The sequence below is a fragment of the Ciconia boyciana genome, chromosome 1 (genome assembly GCF_034638445.1).
Source record: "Ciconia boyciana chromosome 1, ASM3463844v1, whole genome shotgun sequence".
Classification (NCBI taxonomy): domain Eukaryota; kingdom Metazoa; phylum Chordata; class Aves; order Ciconiiformes; family Ciconiidae; genus Ciconia; species Ciconia boyciana.
The window spans coordinates 160315252-160336275 of record NC_132934.1 but is presented as its reverse complement, the minus strand read 5'-3'; the positions used below and the strand labels follow the sequence as shown (position 1 = coordinate 160336275).

Here is a 21024-nt window from a genome sequence, read left to right as displayed (position 1 = left end):
CATTACTAAATCTGCTTTTAAACTGCATACTTTGTTACTGTACTTTTCTAGCTTTCAGAAAACTAAGGTCCTGACTCATACCCATATTAAGGTATCTTGCTCTGAGAGTAAAGTATTACCAGTTATGCACAGTGCTGTCAGATTTATGCTGCTCATTTTTTTTATTACTACTTGTCAGTTTGGGGAAAATCCTTTTTTATTGTAAAAAAAAAAAAGTGTAGTAACCTGTTTTCTGTGATACTTACTATTACGTAAAATCTGAGCAGCACAGCTGTTTTGAGGTACTCTGATGTTTAAAATGTACTCCACCAGAAGTGTTGATAAGATACAGGTTTGCTTACTGAATCTCCTGACTAATAGTTTATGAAGATCTCCTGCTTATTTTTGCTAGTAACTTTTTAAAAAATTTGATCACAGCTATAGCTTATTTCAGCAGTAACAAAGGAACAAAATTTTCTTCCTAAAGAAATGTGAGCTTAAAAAGGTCAAATGCCTTTATTCATAAATCATTTTGTTACTTGGGAATAATTCATTCAGTGCTTTTTTTGGTATAAATGAAATGGAGAAGACAAGCTTTCATGGCTTCAGAAATCACTACACTGACAGCTAAGTCTTGAAAAGAAAAATCTCTCCTCTCCCTCCAAACAAAGTGTTTTAATAAACGAAGTTATTGTCTACTGGCATTATTGGACATGTGGTCAGTTGTCATGTTCCTCTGACCAACTGAACAAAGTTTGAACTTCTGTCTAATTGTTCCCCGCTGTTAGGCTACCCTGTCATGATCAAGGCCTCAGCAGGTGGTGGTGGGAAAGGCATGAGAATCGCTTGGGATGATGAAGAGACCAGGTGAGATGCTGTCCAAAAGCTTGCCTTGATGAATGCTGCAGTTACCAAAGTCCCATTAAGCCACTGTGATCTGACAGTTGAGCAGATATGAAATGTTAAACAGAGAAATTGGATATTACTTGGTTTTCTCCCTTTCGTATAGTGAGCGGTATACTTTGGGAGTTTGCATGTGTCTATTTAAAATTAATTTTTGCATAAACCTTACAAAACATGGTCCATTAATTTGAGTAAAAAACCAACACTTAGAACTGCCTTCAGTCCAATGATAGACTGTAAATGTAGACTGTAAATAACATCTTGCTGTATGCCTTTCAGAATGCTGATGTATTAATTGTCTGTGTGTTGGGCAGAATACTTACTGGCCTGATTCTCAAACATTAATGCATGCCATTAGTTCTGTTAAAGTTAATGAGACTGATTATTCATGTGTGGAAACACATACAGTGTTTCCAGAATGTGCTCTAATAAATTGCATACTTCTGTGTTTCAAGTATTTGTCTCAGTAAAGTATTGTGCTTTTGCCTGTTTGAAACAATATTTGTTTAAACACACAGACATTTTAATGTCTCTTAATGGTCGTCTGAATTCTAAACACTTCAAGATGCTTTGTTATTGACTGGAGAAGTTTTACAATCCATTCTCTGCTGATATTCTGGCAGTGAGGAGCCTGGTTTCAACCCCAGGTGCCACTGATGTTACAGAAAAATACGTTTTGGGATTTTTCAAAGACTTGTAACAAAAAGCCTATTTGATCCAAAATTAGATAACCTTCTAAATGTTTTCCTTTCCACATGGAGAGAGCAGCACGTATGTTGGAATCAACTCAAAGTACAAGTCAAATTTTTGTTAAATTTAGTCACCTGCAAGATTTCCCTGTCATATTTTGTGTTCCCTATTAAATTTTTGTTTGTCAAAACCTGAAAGTTGGAAAAAAGAACAATGAATGGTTAGCAGTTAAATTTTAGATTTAAAGAAAACATGGGGTGTGGCACTTTTTTGTACCTTGCTACCTCTAGCCCATTTATATTCAAATCTAAATAGGAAAATAAGGTTTTGCACATTAGAATGAAGATCTAGAATAACCTGCTTTCTTACAAGGATGCTTTGTTCCCACTGCTTTAGAATCCAAAATTACTGCCTTGATCTTGTTCAGGCAGCAGTTGCATCTGTTGGACTTGAAAGGAGGGCATTCATTTCTTGTTTTGCTCAGAAAGGAGCAAAGGAGCTAGATTAAAATAACTGTTTAAAAATTGAAAATTGGATCTAAAATCATGATTGCTAATTTGTTTTGGAGAAAAGTTGTTGTTGTTTAGAAAGTCACCTGATACAGCTGATTGGTACCAACAGAAGCTAGCTGGGGATGTTCTTTTTTGTACATTCGCATACAAAATTAATTTAGTGATATCACTTTGACCCAGTGATATTTAGTGATGTTAGTTTAAGATGCTTGTCTTGTCTGTGGAAAGCCTTTGAAATACCATTCAGCTTCTTATTATTTGCCAGTGGTGCTCTTTTGGTTAGTTATGCTAAGCCTTGTCTTTCCAGTAATTTTATAGAGAAAGAACACCTAGACTGAGTAACAGATCAACACTGATTACTGATCCTGTATCAAGGAGAAATGCTTATTTTAACACTTACAGGTAGGCAGCGATGAAAGCAAAATTAAACTGGCAAGATACTTGTTGCAGGAAGATAAGTGACATTAAGAGAACTGAAGATAGAAACGGATTTACTTTGCATTTACATATGAAATAGAGCATTTGGGTTTCTCTTATAGTCTGTCTTGAAGAAATATCTATAAGGTTGTAAAAGATTTGTTGTACTTGTCCATTAATTGCGTTATAGAACTAAGATTGTTCCTTTTTACGTGTCTGAAGAAGAACATCTGAGTGTTTTGAAGGTGACTCAACTTGTTACTGACAAAACCGTGTATCTGATAGTTTTAATATCGCATGAAAAGTTGCTGAACTCATGTATTGTCTTGCTGCATCCAAATCCATGTAATCCTAAAAATAAACTAATTTTCAGCTATTGGTAGACTCTGAAAACCCAGTATCTGAATGGCCTTTTGTATTTCAGGGTTCATAGACGCAAGGTGAGCGTGAAGAATTGTTGATAATATTTTGATTTGTAAACTTGCTTTGGCTTTGTCACGTGGGATTAATTCCAAATGCTATCTGGGTGAAAAAAAAAGCCTTATATAAAGTAATTTTATTTGAAACATACTTTTTGATTTTCAGGATAGTTGACAATTTTTCTTGTCTCAACTGGCTATGAATAATATTAAAAGAAGGCTTAAATGTATTGTGTGGTGTGACATGGAAGTAGCCACTAGAAATGGAAAAGACCTATCTGAAAGACTTAGTTGCTGCTGTTAGAATTATTCACTGTGGTAACTTACTGGTGCTTCATCCTTCACATCTCTTAAATATGCTAAATGATGAAAATTTTGTTAGATCCTCTAAATATTATGATATTATTCCATCTATAGCTAAGATTTCTGTAACTTTCAGCTAGAATTTCTAACTAGAAATACTAGAATAGTTTTACCACTGTTAGATTTTTTTTTTTCCTTGAAATAGCTCTTCATGTGCATGTGACTGGGTGGCTGCCATGTTGCCTTCTGCCTCTTTATCTGAGTAGGGCTGCTGTTGTATTTCTTCAGATATGAGTCCCTCCTAACTCTCACTTCTGTTGCTTTTTTCCAAATTTCAGTCAAATTCTAGTGTGCAATTTTGTGTACAGTTCAAGCCACTAACCCACATCTGAAATTAAAATAACCCTGTCTTCACTCTAAAGTAATCCATAGTCAGTTGTCTTGGTTTGGATAAGTTGAATTTAGGATGCCCTTTTTTCACATAATAGATACCCACTTGAAATTTTATTGAAAATTAAGTGCAGATTTCTGAAGAGCAGTTTACATTGAATTCAGGTTTGTAGGTTCTTCACGGCCTGAGAAGGTTCTGCTGCTGTATGTATCTAAAAGTACTTCTGTCTTAGTGTAGCTGATCATCCCAGCTCTGGTCTTGTATGTGAAGAGCCTCTGTGCTTGCATCCCAGAGAGCCTGATCTGAAAGTGCTTTCCAAATACAGGCAACACGAAGTTCATTATGAAGTACAACAAAACCTGACTAGGGTAGGTGTCTGAATATCTAGAAATTTTCTCTATCATTCCTTATTTGATTGTGGAGAAATTGAAGGCTCTCATGCTTTCAGTATGCTTATAACAATTCTGCTTGTAACTAAGTCTTTAGCCTTCATGCCTTCAAATGGTCTGCTGGAAGCTCTGAAAAGGAATTCACTTGAGGACCCTATCCTCTCCAAAGAACAGATTTAAACTTTCTGGCAGAGATTGTGATGGATGTTTTCACACAAAGATACTTACTGGCTTGTAGGTTCAGTATCAGAGGTCATCATACAGGAAATACTGGCCCTTGTTTTAAACTCCATGGATTTGCAGTTTCTAACTAACTAGTTTCTCTAGTTAGTATTTTCAGCTGCAAACATGATAGCCTCTAAGTTGGAAATTTGTACTGAATTATCTTCTAACAGTTCCCGTTGGAGAAATGTGGAGCTTTGTGCTAATTCCACCCCCTACCCCTCCCACCCCCCCAATTGTCTCAACTTCTGTAACTTTTCCTGGATATCGAAATCTTGCATGCTTAGTGAGTATTTCTTTTGAAAGCTTTCAACAAGGCAGCTTCCAGCAACAGATATTTAGAGAGGTGAAAGATTTTGCTTTTTAACTTATAATAACAGGAAAATATAAATTGTCCTGTTACTTAAATTCTTTCTTGGTGTTTATGCCAATTTTATGAACTTAAGTCAAACATCTGCTCTCAAATTCCAAGAACTCCTTATAATTTCTCTTCTGTGGTCCTATGGTACCATGCTGTGTTTACTTCCACTGTTCCACAGTTGTTGCTTTTCATTGGGGTGGTACAACAGGATATGTGGGAGCAATACTAGCAAATTTGTTTTTGTAGTCTGCAATAATTTTCTGCAGTTTCCCACCTTCCTTCAGAAACATCTGTTGAATTTTTTTCCTGATGTTGTAGTCTTCCAATGGCTCTGTGGAAATGAGCAGTGGAATTGGAAGAAGTTAAAGTGGAATAATATGTAACAAATCATTCTGAATCCCCCACCTCCCAAGGCAAAGGAAGTCTGAAGTGTGCAATATGAGAGGACAATGCTTAAAAAACTGAACAGCATTCCCTATTACAAGCCTGTACACTGAGTTTTATTACCTTCCCAAAGCAGTGCATTTGGCCTGCCAGACTGCTCTGCAAAAATGGGAGTGTATGGGTTTGGCATCCTTGGTCTGTCCTGCACAGATATGTGCTTTAGTGGTGTTCAGATAAGGGGAAGGAGTCAATTGGATTGAAGAACAGTGTTTCCTAAAAACTGTTGTTGTTAAACAGATTTCCATGCCAGCTACATGTGTAAACATATGTAAAATGCTGTGACTAGATAATTTTAGTTTTTTTAAATTTGGAGTCAAGCTGAAGCAATGGATTTTGGTTTTGTGTGTAAAAATCAAACAACATTTGAGTATTTATTGATTACTTAACCTACCAGTCATGGTTTTGGAGGGATTCTACTGTACTAATGGTTATCAAACATCTGTTTTTAACTAAATGGCCTTTCTAATTCTGGCCTTGACAAGAAAAAACTATTTTCTTTTACTGTTTCCTGATCTTGGAAACTCAAATATTACATAATGACTGCAGTCTTTTATTAGTGTATGGCTGCCTCCAAAGAGAGTGGTTGTTTTAATTAAAGCAGCAATGCTGATCTCTGAGCTGGAAGGCAGAAAGTTGGCACAGGCTGTCTCACTTCAGACAACCACAAGAAAGCTTGTGGCAAGGTCAATAAATGCTTTTGTACAACTTATACTTCAGTGTGGATAAATTTACTGTAGGGAGGGAGGGGAACCTTTAAAGACATCCTGTTCTTCCCCTGATAGAATAATGCATGTTTGAAGGGACCTAGGGACATCATGTCATCCAGCTTCATGCTGAAAATAGGATCAGCACTGAATTTGAAGCTGGTTTCTTAGAGCTTTGCCCAGTTGGGCCTTGCAAACCTCCAAGGATTGAGATTTCACAGCCTCTCTAAACAGCCTGCCCAGTTTCTTAGTTCTTTCCAGTCAATTTTTCCTTACACCCAGTTGGAAATTCCCCACTTCAATTTGACCACTCTCCTGTTTTTCTGCTGTGCACTGCAATAAAGAGCTTGGCTCCATTGTCTTAGTAAAGTCCTCTTTAAATGCCAGAAGGCTGCTATTGAATGTCCGCTAAAGCCTTGTTGTCTTTCAGGTTCAACAAGCCTGGTTGACTGTGCTGGTCCTGGTGTGCTCTGACCATCTTACTTGAGCTTATCAACATCTTTGAGTTGATAAGAGACTCCAAAACTGGATGCAGTATTTCAAATATGAGCCAGAAGTGTGCCCAGGTGGCCAAGAAAGCCAATGGCATCCTGGCTTGTATCAAAAATAGTGTGGCCAGCAAGACTAGGGAAGTGATCATGCCCCTGTACTCGGCACTGGTGAGGCCACACCTCGAATACTGCATTCAGTTTTGGGCCCCTCACTATAAGAGACATTGAGGTGCTGGAGCGTGCCCAGAGGAGGGCAATGAAGCTGGTGAAGGGTCTGGAGCACAAGTCTTATGAGGAGCAGCTGAGGGAACTGGGGTTGTTCAGCCTGGAGAAGCGGAGGCTGAGGGGAGACCTTATCGCTCTCTACAACTACCTGAAAGGAGGTTGTAGAGAGGTGGGGGTCAGTCTCTTCTCCCAGGTAGCAAGTGATAGGACAAGAGGAAATGGCCTCAGGTGGCACCAGGGGAGGTTTAGACTGGACATTAGGAAATTTTACTTCACTGAAAGGGTTGTCAAGCATTGGAACAGGCTGCCCAGTGAAGTGGTTGAGTTGCTATACCTGGAAGTATTTAAAAGACTTTTGGATGAGGTGCTTAGGGATATGGTATAGTGGTGGTCTTGGTAGTGTTAGGTTTACGGTTGGACTCGATGATCTTAAAGGTCTTTTCCAACCTATATGATTCTGTGAAATGTGGTCTAACAGGTGCTGAGTAAAGGGGAGTAATTGCTGCTGTTGGTCTACTGGCTATGCTGCAGTCGATACGGCCCACTATTCAAGTAGCCTTCATTACTGTCAGGGTGCACCGCTCCCTTGCATCACAGCCTGGTACCCACCAGGACCTCCAGGTCATCTTAAGCAGCCAGTCAGTTCCACAGCCTGTACTGATGCGGGGGAGGGTTAGTCTTGCGCTAGGTACAGAACTCTGCATTTGTTCTTGTGGAAGCTCATAAGATGCTTGTGAGCCCATTCCTCCAGCCTGTCTAGGTCTCTCTGGAATGCAGCCTTGCCCTTGAGTATATTGATCACCTGTTTCAGTGTGGTCCGTGGACTGGTGGTGGTGCATTCCAGGTCAATGATAAAGAGGTTAAACTTGTTCCAGAATAATATATTCCTGGGAAAATTCCCTTGTATTGGATTTCAGGTGGAGGATGAGCCACTAACTTTGAGTCCAACGATCTAGCCAGTTTTTCACCTATCCAGCTGTGCACCTATGTAGACTGTAACATTCTACCTTGGAAACAATGATGCTGTGGGAGACCATTAAGGTCTTGCTAAAGTTGAGGGAGATGATAATTCCTGTAATTCATAGGTGTAGTAATAAAAGACAAGCAGATTGGTCAAGCGTGATACTATTGGTAAATTCAGTCTGTCCTCAGTCACTTTCTCATGTGTCTAGAAATAGCTTTCAGGAGATCTTGCTCCATGACTCTTCCCCAGAATTAAAATAAGGCCAACCAGCTTGTAGTTCTCCTCCTGATTTTTTCATGCCCTTCTCAAAGATGGGTGCAATGTTTGTCTTCCTCTAGTTATCAGGAGTCTCTCCTGACCTCCAAAGCCTTTCAGAAATGACAGAGCAGTCTTACAATGACATAAGCCTCCTCTCTTAGCATCCCATCTGGTCTTGGTGACTTGTATGGGTTGATTTACTGAGAGATCCTTGATTCCATCCTGTTCTGCTACTGGTAATTCTTCTTCTTCAGCCCATCTACTGTCTGTGTTGAGAAGTCCCCAACATCTATCAAACTTGTGGTCTTCTGTGTTGCTCTTCTAACAGATGTCAGGGAGGTTAGTTTCCTGTTAAAAAAAAACAAAACACAACAGCAGAACTGCCCCCCCCCCCCCCCCCCCCAACAAACAAACAACCCAACAAAAAACACCAAACCCACAACAAAAACAAAAAACCCCCACCACTCCCAAACAACCCACAGCCTAAAAAACCCAAACCAAAACCACACAAACACTCAAGGTCTTGGAGACTTTGAGTTCCTTAAAGAAGAATTTGTCCACTTTGTCAGCTTGAGCCAGGTGAACTATTAACAAATTTGCACTGCAGTATTACCCTTACTGGCCTCTTCCTTGATCCAGACCTTCCAGCTCTCACTATCTTGCCCTTTCCTAAGAAGAAATCCGTATATTTGACATGCTCTTTCATAAAAAGGGCAAGCCTATCCTACTGCCTGCCTTAAAGATTGGGTAGCCATTCATTGCAGCACTGCAGTTGTGTGACCGGTCTCACCGTGTCAGCTATTCTAAGGATGTTGCAGTTCTGTGCATGCAGGCTCCAGCTCCTGTTTGTTTCCTTGGCCTCATACCTTTATGTGTCTCCAGGTGGCTGACCTAGGGCGTGAGTCATCCTTGCAGCAGGCAGCTATGGGCCCCTTTTGTCATGAAGCAGTCTATCAATCTATGAGTTGGGAAACAGCTAGCAGAAGCTAATGGAAGTACCTAAAAGCAGCAAATCTGCATATAGGAAAAAAATGACAACTGCAACTAAAAGTTACTGAGAACCTAAGAAAAGCCTTAAGAGAATCTTGCCTGAATAAATAACTTGCAACCAAAATGCCAACCCGCCCCAACCCTACTGTCAAAACTACCTCTACCACCAACTCCTCCTTATGAGAAACTAGCAAAAAATATCTCTCTTAGCTGCTGCTCTTTGCTGTCCTCCATGCATACTGGCTCAGATGGTGTCCCTGTAGTGTGGGGTGCCCAATATTGTCTAATGGACAGTCCATCCTCCCCCCTCCCTGCCCCTTGGTCTAGCGTAGGTGGATGGCACTGGAAGACTGTGAAGATGACCGTGTTAGTAGGTGGTTAGTGACTGGAGTGTGGGTCCGCGCAGAGGCCCTGCTCAGGAATCCTCTGACCAGGGTCCTCTCTACTTTGAGTCATAGCGTAGAGGTATCAATGATGGTCTTCGTATAGGTGAGGCACATCAGCCTGAATGATTGTGTCTTGTCAAACATCAGGGCTTAATTAGGCTTCAGACAGCATGCTGCTTATATGGTAAACTGTACCTGGGCCCAGACAGGGCCAGTAAGCTCAGGTTTCCCTGTCCCAAGTTCCCCTGCACTTCCCTTCTGGGGTTAGTGTGGGCAGGAAAGTTTTGGACTTGGCTGCACATATCAGTACAGTTGTGCTGTGTGGGTAGCATCTTCCTTGCAGTGAGGCTCTGTAGGGCTGTTGCTTGGTGAAAGGATAATGCTTCAAACAGAAATTATCTTCTAGCCTAAACAGCTGCTTTTTTTTTTTTTTAAATATTCATAAGGAGACTCAGACCCATCTCTATTTGGTTAGTATGATCTTCTTAAGGAAGGTGAAGTGTGCTTATGGTAATTTTTATCACTGAACAAATAGAACTGCACAGATTTGCAAGATATAAACAAGGTCAGAATACCTGACTGAGATAGTCATTCCTGTTATACATAATTTAAAAAGATTTACAGATGTATGGATTAGATAATTAGGCACCTGACTTTTTTTTTTTAACAAGTACTGCAGTTTAGATTTCTAATTAGCACATACTTCAATGAAGGAAAAATAGTCAATTGTGCATAAAACTGTCTGACAGAATGTTTACGAAAGGAAACAAAGCCTTTGATATAAGAGTTAAAATAGCTCTAAATCTGTTTCAGTAAGCTCAAACACTGTGTATGGCTGTTACCTCATTTTGGTTTTTTGGACAGATCAGGTAGTGTACCGAATCACAAATTTTGATGTCCCTCTTTCCTTTTATTAGGTAATACAATATATTGAAGTTAAATACGAATTTAGGAAAGATTGTACATCGAATATATGATCTCAAAATTATAGCATATATTATTCCACAATCTCAAAAGAAGGTGAAGAAATACCTTTAAATGTACGCATTGCTATACTGTAGATTTACCTATCTCACGGTTCTATTGTCCGGGTTTTGTTTGTGGAATTGAACTAGATTCAAGAGATGGAAAGTGTGGAAACTTCAACTCAGTTGTGCCGTAGTTCTTATTCAGGGCACAAATATCAGGGCTGCTGCATTTCAGTAGTCATTCTCACAGAAATTTACCCCAAACTTTCTATATGTATCAACATAAATGGGACTACTAAGCCTGTAGAAAACTTCTGTGGAGCCTTTGGGTCCCTGCATTATGGTATATTTCACCCTGAGAAAGCTGTACATGAAGTTGTTTGTCAGTAGTTATGCCCCATAGGCGTAATCTTTCTGCCATGAAAAATAAAGTCAGTCAATATAGTATCTTACAATCTTTATTTGTTTGAGTAATTACATATGTAAAAGAGAAAACAGGGAAGTATACGGAATGCACAGTATAACACTCAATTATACTTTAATGCAGGGAAAAACTAGTAGTACAGCTGGTATGCTCTATGAAGTGAAGTATTGCATCTTCAGGTTGTGTGTTCAGTGATTGAATTTACAAGGTCTGCAATATTATATCTGCACTTCTTTCATCTAATTAATGTGCAACTAACCTCTGCTATTCTTGAGTATTAAGAGGGCTGTGTACCTTAAATAATGGTGAGCTTCACCTTTACTTCTGTATAACAAGTGCTTTGTAATTACTGGTTTTTAAAATTTGATTACTTTTGCAGGAGAAAATGCCAACAAAGAAAATTCATACAGAAAATTGTTGGAAACAATTTGATCTATCAGATCAAATACAGATAATTGTTGGAGACCATGTCCAGTCTTTTTAAACACTCTGAAATTCTCCGTACTTTGAGAATGTAATTTTTTTGTCTTTGTAAGAAAAGAAAGAAAAAAGGGATGCTCATTAAATAATCAAATGCAAATGGTAAAACTTGGGTTTTGGGCATGTGTGTTGATTGATGAAAACTGCCAGATGACTGGAATGAATAAGTGTTCCTTCTCCTTGTATACTTCAGAACTTGGCTCAACTTTTTAAATACAGATTATTATTCTTGTTTTCATTATTTAAGGGAAGGTTTTAGGTTTTCATCTCAAGAAGCTGCCTCAAGTTTTGGTGATGATCGCTTACTGATAGAAAAGTTCATTGATAACCCTCGCCACATAGAAATCCAGGTTTGTATTATTATTGTTGTTTATTATTTAGTTAATAAGATTTGAACTCCTAAACTAATCAGAGTTCAAAACATTTCAAACACTCTGCTAAAAAAGGCCTAGAGTCTTGTGTTTTCCTGTGTCTTGGGCCATTGCTCAAACTACATGGCTATCATGCACAATACAGCCTTCCTGTTTTTATTCTCTAGCCTTTCTTTAGCAGGAAGACAATGAACCGCGCTCAATTCGTTGAAAAAAAAATAAAAATGAAATGGTTGTAGGCATCTGTCCTGAGGGCTGGAGCTTGAACTCTGAATCCTGATTACAGTGCTTGAGCGCAGCAGAGGATGTAGGAGTTCAAGCACTGCTATACTTAACATTTTTCTTGTAAGCCCTAGGTGGCTTTTGTCAGTATTTTGGATTCTGTTCTGAAGCATCTAATGCTCCCTGGGAACTCAGGAGGATTTGTGTCACATTTTGGGCAGTTTTTGGTTCAAAATCAGGTGTATTCTCCTTAACTTCTTGATTGTGACCATTTATATCGTTTATTGGATCTCGTGTTAAGCCAGATGTGCTAATGCAAAACAAGACTTGTTTATTTTGGACAGACTCTTTAACAAAATTATGATTTTAAAATTTGTGATGTATTTGATCTTATGTAGGCAACTAAATTCTGTTTGTTAATAGCCTTGAAATAATCTTTCCTGACAAGAAATCCATGTGGAGTATGTCAGTTTCCTCAACGGAAATTTCACTTATTTTTGTCCAAAATACAAACTGTTTCTAAGTTGTGGCATGTTTTCTTTTGCAGTGAGAGGCTGAAATATTTTGACAGTAGCTCAATAACTGAATGAACCAACAACAATAAATTTGATAGTGTGGAATTATTTGTAAGAGAGAAATATTTAACATTTTTTACTCTGCCAGATATGTGCCCGTTCAAACCTGATACTTCCTATGTTTTTATTTATTTTAAATTTCCATGTAAAACTTGTCTGTGCACAGGCTAACTTAATGCATGTATGAAGTGAAGAAATGGTTGGTAAAAATGAAATTTAAACCCCAACCTATTCCCTTTTGAAGGATCACGGGAAGGTATATAGTGAACACTTAGTTTCAGCATTAATCTTAGGTTACAAAAGAGGTCAGATGATTGCTAGAGCTTCTTCCCATATTCTGTTGCTATGGGTAATAATTTTTGGCTACCTATGTCTCTGTTTCTTTTTTTTTCTGTATGCAAATCAGTACACGTTAAAGATCTATTCCTTTCAGTGCTTGCAGATTTGGGAGCTTCGGCAGCTTCCTACTGACTCTGATGACTAAAGTTAGATGAGAATGATTCCTCCATACTTTCATGAGTTGGGGACAGATTTTACATTGTCTTGATTCCCTTAGGTTTAAAAAAGGTTACCTCAAAAAAATTAGGCAGTACTGTATTTGAGAACAGTTGAATAATTTCATGTAGGTTAAACAAAATAGCTTTGCCATTAATAATTTATAGTTGTATTTATAATAAGTGTACAATGAATGTTGTTTTCCTTACACAAACACTTTGATGGTACCTTTTAACAATATCATAGCATATAATTTTAACTTCATGTTCTAATCAGCTTTAGGACGTTGACCTTGGTTCATTTTCAAACTGCTAAATATACAAACAGTTTGAGACCAGATGCCAAATATTTATTAATTTAGCAGTAACTTTTAAATAGAACTTTTTTTAACATTCTCATATAGCTCCAAAGCATTGGTACTTAAAATTGTTAAATAAGGGGTTTCCTGTGTCTAGCTATAAAACAATCACTTTGTAAAACATGAGAAAAGACTAAAACAATTAACAGGAAAATAGAGTCCAAATAGACTTTATGCTTGAACTGATTTGAAGTCTTGTTCTCCTGAAATATCTGATATAAAGGACCTGTGTTTAAAGTAAGAGTACATGGAATGCCTAACTATTACTTAGCTAAATAGCAATCCTACAACTGGAAACAGAATTTAAGAGAATCATGTAGGAGAGGTTGTGATACTTTATATTTAATTATTTTGGCATATAGGTGTACATAGTGTATACTAATGTCATAATCATCTAATCCCACAAAACAGGACATTTCCTTTTAGGAATATTTAGATATTTAGGAAAAAAGCTGTAGCTGTGACATGCATTTTCAGTGAGATGTGTACTGGAATTTCACGTCATCTCAGAGATTATGATTTCAACATTTTGTAAATGTCTTCTGATATATAATTGTTTTATGAAGTATCTTCTTTAGTTTCTGATAATGAAAACAGTGGATCCAAAATGAGAGTAAAAGCCTGACACTAGATGTTGTTTGGCTTATTCTATTTATAATTAAATTTTCATAGTAAATGCTCCTATATGTCTCTCTTTGAGCCATATTAACTGGTAATGGAAAAATATTTTTTTTAAGATCCAGGTTGCAGAAAATAGTATACAAGAAATGTCCTGAAGTGGAAGAAAATATTTACTAGTTGGCTTGAAAAATATTTTATTATTCCCTTCAGGAAAATACAGAGAGAGAGAAGAGAAGCACAGGAACTCATTTTTATTTAAATATTCCAGGACTTTTTGGTTGGTTTGTTTTGGTGAAGCTGAATTCTGTGGAAAGTTGTAGGCTTTCTAACAATGAAACAGAAGTGCTCACAAGGAATCATTCAACTCACAGGACAGCTATTTTCCATCTGAGTACTATGTTATGCCCTAGAGGTACTGTTTTAATATTAAAAAAAGAAAAAAAAAAAAAGGTTTTGTCCTCCCAAATGAATTTCTGCAGAGCTCTGTGATGTTTAGTTCTGGATTGGATGAGTTAGGACTCAGGTAGGATGTTGCTTTAGATGCTGCTGGTTTTTTTGGGCTTTGTACTGAGTCGCCTGTTACTGAATCTGGCAGATGGCTGGAGTACCCTCGTGCTGCCACTGCTAAACCTCCCCCTGGGCAGGGAAGAGGGTTCTGGGACAAGCTGTAGTTTAGGAACTCCCAAAGTCATCGATCTTGTAGAATTCTTTGGAGAGGATTTTTCCCCTAGAAAGCTCCATAAATTTATGGGAGTGCAACAGAATTTCTGAGGAAAAGATAAGTCTGATCCTACAGAGTGTGTAGCTCTCTGGGTCTGATGCTGCACAGTGCACGTGAGTTGTCTTCATGAGATCAGTGCCTCGTTTTCAGTCACATCTACCCAGATTATTCACGCATCAGCAAACATTGGTGTCATAGATGCAGGAATTCATCTTGCTTAGTGCCATGCTCGCTCTGTGGTGCTAAAAGGAATGATAAATAATACAGATTCGTTGTCACAAATGTGAGTAGATATGGTTGAGTTCACGCAGTTTGAGGAAGATTGTCTCCTTTTTTTATCTTGTCTGTTTACAGTGTAGAGCTGCACTATTAAAGAATGAAGCATGAATATTGGCACAGGTTCCCGCAGATCAGAGCAGGAAGATGGAAAAAAATGGATTAGAGGGAAAATTTTATAAGGAAGAAAGGGAGCAGGTGTGGTCAGAAATGAAAGAAATTGTTCCAAGAATAAGTGTAGAGTATAACATCATAAGATTTGAAGAAGTCTACTTGAATCCTCAAATCCGGTATCCCACTATTGGAAATGGCTGCACCGTACAGTGGATTTCATAAAGGGATAGAGTGCCTTTTCTTACTTTTCCTTCCAGTTTGAAGTTACAGAATCAATTGAGAGTTCTGCTATGCCAAACTTGTGTTTTTTCTGACGAGTAATTTAGGTAGTTGGATCTAGATGCTTGACTGTATGTTTAACTCTTCCGTGAAGTGAAGCTGCAGCCAAGAACTTTAGGTTGACACCTGATTGTTGAGAAATTCCTTGAAGCTACGGCTTTATTTTCCATTGAAAGTATGGAGGAAGTAGCAAATTTTGTTCTTCTTAAAAGATTGCAAAGTTTCTGAAGACTTTTTCGTTTTCGTTAAAGACAGGGTGCTGTGGTTTGCCTACTGAGAAGGCTCTGTTAGCCATTGTTTCTAAAAACTTTTGTGTGTAATTCAGGAACAGAATTTGGCATCCTTTGAGATTTTTCTCTCCTTCGTTGACACAAGATACTGCTTAACAATATGCTTCTGTGTAATTTCATTATGCAATACAATTTTAAATGCTTGAAAATGTAGTTTTAATCTTATTTCAGTCTTTTTATTTCTGTTTTCTGAACTTTTGGGAGCTTCTCACAAATTTTAGAGTGTTTTTTTGCCATATATAGACTTTATATAGAGGCTTTAAAATAATCATGTTCAGAATTTGAAGGAGTATTCAATTAGTATTTCATATACAATTAATTTTTTACACTAGCATTTTTTCCCCAGCCTTTATTTCTAGATTGGAAAAAAAATATTTTAAACTTAAATTAATTGAATGCTACATAATAGTATAATGTCAAAAGACCATATGCGTACATCTGTTTGTTAATAGCAGCGTCTTACTGTTTCAGGTTTTGGCAGATAAACATGGTAATGCCTTGTGGTTGAATGAGAGAGAGTGCTCCATTCAAAGGAGAAACCAAAAAGTTGTGGAGGAAGCACCAAGGTTTGTATACTAGACTCTTGATGCAGCTTCATAGTTACTGAAAGCACTTTTGGAAAGCTTCTGATTTATTTATTGTACAAATGCAAGAAAATTTTATTCTATTAAAAAACACAAAGAAAATAAATAAATGTTTGTTATAGTCATTTGACTGTAATGCAGTTTTGGTGTTGTACTTGAGGGTGTTTTGATCTTGCTTCATGATGTCTTTCTGTAAGAAGAAAACAGGTGTTGTGTTAATTTTTTTCATGATCTTGTATAAAATGGATATGGATCTTACCAATCATATATATGTGGTATATGAGATGGCTTTCTTAATATATCTGAGATATTTTTCCTTTTCTTTGTCATTCAACTTTTGGATTTAAGAGTAAAATAAAATACGGAATAAATATTCATTTTACCACAGATACAGATATTTGACTATGTTACAGTAATTGTGAGAGGGTCAGATAATACTGTTTATTTCTATTTGAAATGGAACACAGAGTACTAAATACTCTGCGCCACTTTTGGTTCCATTCATGGTAGTGAACTATAGATGTAGATGTCCAGTAACTCAAAAGTATTAAATGATCTTAATCCCACTCATTTCAAATGGAGCTGAAATACATTGCTGCTATGCAAGGTATGGTCTTACTGTGTTTACTGTTGCATGGCATTCATCAGAGAATATGTGTAGAAAAAAGGGCAGGAGGAAGTTCTGATTTCAGAAAACCAGACATAGGTATGTCACTACCCGTGGGAATTCCCAGTGTAATGCATTCACCAGCTGAGATGGGTTTGCCATTATTTTTTAGCACAGAATTAAGTGGTGCAACAATTTAGGATGTGAGGAAAAGCACATAATTCAAATGATGTTTATTTAGAGGCAGCATATAAGTTAATGTTGGATCATAATTGTGGGACTGGCACTGTTTATGACCTCGATTTTAAATTAAAAAACAAAGTTTAAATCTAAGGATACAAACCCACTAATAAGTGCTTAAATAGCTGTTGTTGCTTCCTGGTAGTGCTTGTGGATTTCTCAGAAGCCTTATGCCTAAAGATCTCACTGTGTTTTTGTTCGTGAAGCGTGAAGGCTTCAGGTCCCGAGAGAATGTGCGTGTGCATATACGTATACCTAAGGACTTAAGAGAGTCTTCTGCCTCAGGAGTACACGTAAGGTGTTGCCTGCCACTACTGCCTGCTTATTCTTCATGCCTGTGGTCAATTAAAGGGAGTGATATCTCTTTCTCTCACCAGCCAACAGTGATCAGAGTGTTTTATTTCATCAGAAATATCAGCCTTTTAACTTTCTTGGGCTTCTCTGCTGGAGTTGCCAGTAAGTTTTCTCATCCCTTCCTATAACTCTACAAAAGAGTGTGGGCAAGTCAATAGCTTCCAAAATTTGGCATGAAAAGTCTTCTTCCTTCTTGTTGTTGAATGTTTTAGATTCTGCCAGACTTTTACTGACAGCTTTGGAAGCCTTATCTGCGTTACAGCAACTTGCAATTGGCTGCAGAATCCATTTATTTACAAAGGGTTACAAGGCTGTTGCAGATAAGCAGGGCATTAACTTCTGTGAGACACTGTAGAGACTAAAGCCTGAAGTTAGCCCTTCCTGTGAATGCTGTTTCAGTTAGTCCCATTGATTAATGACTCCTGGAAACACCTTTTCTTGTACAGCTGGGTGGAGGAAATATGAAGTCCTCAGTAGTCCTTCTTTTCTCCTATTTTTTCTCCTATTTTAAATGGTAGCTGCTATTAAGAGCTCTGAAATAGGTTGAAGCTTTTTTTTTTTTTTTCCCACGAAGCTCAGGAGATAGGGATGCTATGGGCTAAAATGTTTATTTGTCTTTTGTACCATTTAGGGCTTTTGACTCTGGCCTCTTCTCAAGCCCATTTTGATTTACTTTTTTTCCTATGATTATGTTTTCCTAAGTATCTAGTTTAAGAGACTGACTGTTGAGGACCTTTTGGCTTTGAGAATAATCTCTTTGATTTTCTTAAAGCTAAGTCTGTGGCTGTTGAACTTATCCTTATGGGATCATTTCGTGTTTCAATGTTCAGTTTCCCTAGGGAAGTTCAGTCTCTTGTAAAAAAAATCTCTCTTTTGAGGAGAGAAAGCTCTCTAGTTCACACCCTGATGAGGTTACAGTGTTCAAGGGAGCCCTGGTGTTCACAGTGGTCAGTCCCCCAGTTTCACATAGGAGACCAACAAACTTTGCTTATACACTTTTAACATAGTCAGTTGTCCTACTCTGTTCTGGGAAACACAGACAATAAGACACATCTGATCATCGCCAGTTTTTTCATTAGTGCTGGGCAAAGTTAGTGCTACGCAAAACTTCCAGTGATTTACCGTAATTTTCTTTGCTTCTAGCTTCACACCTTTTTGGAAGATGCTGTTGGCTTCTAATTTCACCAGAGAGGCTGAAATTTAAACAGATGAGTAACGTTTAATAGGCTGTTGTTGTTCCTTAGTTCAGTTTTTGTTCCTCCTCTGCCCAAACTCTTCTCTATTCATTTTCAGAGACAGTTGCTATGAGACAGTGTACTTTGGCAAGAAAAAATGTGAGGGTGTCGTATTTTCCCGTCTGCTGGAGTGATTAATAAGGCATTCTTCCCCATGTGGAGAAACAAGGTCCATAAGCTTATGAGAAAATCCATTGATCCTTTAGGTTCAATATAAAATAAATGGATCAATGGAAAGTAAATATACAAGAGTCTTAGCTGACTTCCTATTCAATAACTGGAGCTCAAAGGAGTGCTCTTAAACTTCACTTTGGTGAGAGCAGGTCTTCTATCTAACCTTTCAGAACCTGTTAGAAGCTTTTTAAAGCACTTTAACTTTTGCCTCAGCATTTGGATGAAGGAATGGCCAGCTGTTCAGAAGCACTTGGCTATCCATACTGTTTGATGCCTACAGTTAAGATTTTGGAATATTGTTATGTTATTGTTATGGAGAAGTGCCATGCAAAGGCCCTTCCACTCACTGTCATCATCCAGCACTATCCTTTGCTGTAGCTGTCCAAGAGATTAAACATTTGCTCCTCCATGGAATACCATTTAGAATCACAGAATCATTTAGGTTGGAAAAGACCTTTAAGATCATCGAGTCCAACTGTTAACCTAGCACTGCCAAGTCCACCACTAAACCATGTCCCTAAGTGCCACATATACATGTACTTTAAATACCTCCAGGGATGGTGACTCAACCACTTCCCTGGGCAGCTTGGTAACCCTTTCAGTGAAGACATTTTTCCTAATATCCAGTCTAAACCTCCCCTGGTGCCACTTGAGGCCATTTCCTCTTGTCCTATCACTTGTTACTTGAGAAAAGAGACCGACCCCCACCTCTCTACAACCTCCTTTCAGGTAGCTGTAGAGAGCGATAAGGTCTCCCCTCAGCCTCCTTTTCTCCAGACTAAACAACCCCAGTTCCCTCAGCCGCTCCTCATCAGACTTGCGCTCCAGACCCTTCACCAGCTTCGTTGCCCTTCTCTGGACACGCTCCAGCACCTCAATGTCTCTCTTGTAGTGAGGGGCCCAAAACTGAACACAGGATTCGAGGTGTGGTCTCTAACTGTCATATCTCAAAATGCTGAGCTTCAGGACACTGGATGTTAAACCTTCTCTCTACATTTTCAGACCTTTCCTGGACCAGTAATGATGGAACAGTGCCCTGCTATTATATTCTGTCCTAGCATGCAAGATCCCTATTAACATCCGCAGTGAACAAGTCCTTAGAACTTGCTAGCTGCCTGCTTATTCTGCTTTGTTGTCTCTACTTTTCTCTGGTGATTCCATGTCCTTTGGGTTAAACCTTTACATTCCAAGACTTTCAGAATAAGGTGATTCTTAGGACAGTCTCTCAACAAGTTCCCAAAATTTCCCTGAGTTTCATCTCAGGCAGGAAATCATTTGTTTATTATGTTTTTTTTTTCTTCCTAGCTGCATATATTCAGAATTGAGATTGCCTTATCTATCCTAGATGTTAGTTTTGCGGTGTCTTTTTAAATTGAAAGATGTCTTTCAGTTTCAGTTCAAAGGACAAAAATGTTTCTTTCTATTTCTGCCTGTGACAGAAAGATCTAAGAGGCAGGAGATTGAAAAGGGAGACTAGTTTACCAGTAAGTGACTGCATTAGAATGCAAGTGAAACAGTTAAACTATTTTTGTGACCTTTTTTGCATGCTCCATTGTTAGCTTCTCTCAGGAACGTTTCTGTCCTTGGAAGGTGCACAGACAGTAACTTCTTTCACTTCCTCCAAGCACTAAGCTCTCTCTGAAAGATCTCAGTATGATGTCAAGTACTTCAGGATCATATTCCAGATTAACTGCCAAGGTGCTACTTGAAGCCACCGACAATTTGAATGAATGTGTATAGGCAAGAACTTAGCAGAAAGGTATGTTATTGAACTAGACTCTATGTACAAGCTCTCCTTAGAGTTGTGCTGCATGTATGTATGTCAGACTCTACATTTCCTATCACTCAGTCTAGAAATCCTTGAAGGATTTGGGGTTAAGAGAAACAGCGAGCCTGTTCTGTTTGTGACTGTGTACATGATTCGTAGGTGGGCACAGTTTAGATGTGGGGGCAAAACTGTGTTCTCAAATACTTCAGCATATTTATGCCTGCGGTGTGGTAGTACATAATAGATATTTCAAAGAAGAATGTTTTTTGTAGGTAAGTAATTTTTTTAAAAAAACAGTACGCCTAACTATTTACTAAGAGCAGGTAAGCTGACCTTGACATTTAGAAAATGAAGGTACTATTCTCTGCCAGTGTAGTGGTATCTTCAGAGGAAGGTCTAAGCATTTTTTTTTTTGGTCTAAGCTGAGCAGTAAATTTCCACTGACAGTGTAACGGTCCGTACTGTTCAAAATCTCAACCTTATCTGTGAGTGAAGGTGATGGAGATATTTTGGGAAACATTATCTGATGAACTAGGAGTGGAGAGGCAACATCTTGTCCATGTGGTCATCTCTCTGGATGTAGAAACAATGGAACAAACCAGTTGTATTGTCTTTGGTCAACTTTACAATAGCTTGAAGAAGATCTTATGAGTGAGAAATGTCAGGTCTGACCTTATTTTTTCTTTTGGTGCTTTTATCTTGTGAATCCTTTTTATTTTGCAACCTTCATGCTGCCGTAGGAGCTATTTGGTCAAAAGAATAATAGGTATATGTGTGAGAAACAGATTTGAAGTCAAGTTTAAAATGCTGTGTTTTCAAG

The 21024-nt window shown here is 38.2% G+C and overlaps 1 protein-coding gene across 1 annotated transcript in view; it reads left to right on the top strand.

The window, feature by feature from the left end:
* Positions 1-21024, top strand: part of PCCA (propionyl-CoA carboxylase subunit alpha) — a 300137-nt gene that overhangs the window by 99506 nt on the left and 179607 nt on the right. The window contains exons 9-11 of the mRNA XM_072849938.1: positions 768-846; positions 11168-11270; positions 15714-15808. Of these exons, the coding sequence (XP_072706039.1) occupies positions 768-846; positions 11168-11270; positions 15714-15808 (277 nt within the window). The remainder of the gene's footprint in view (positions 1-767; positions 847-11167; positions 11271-15713; positions 15809-21024) is intronic.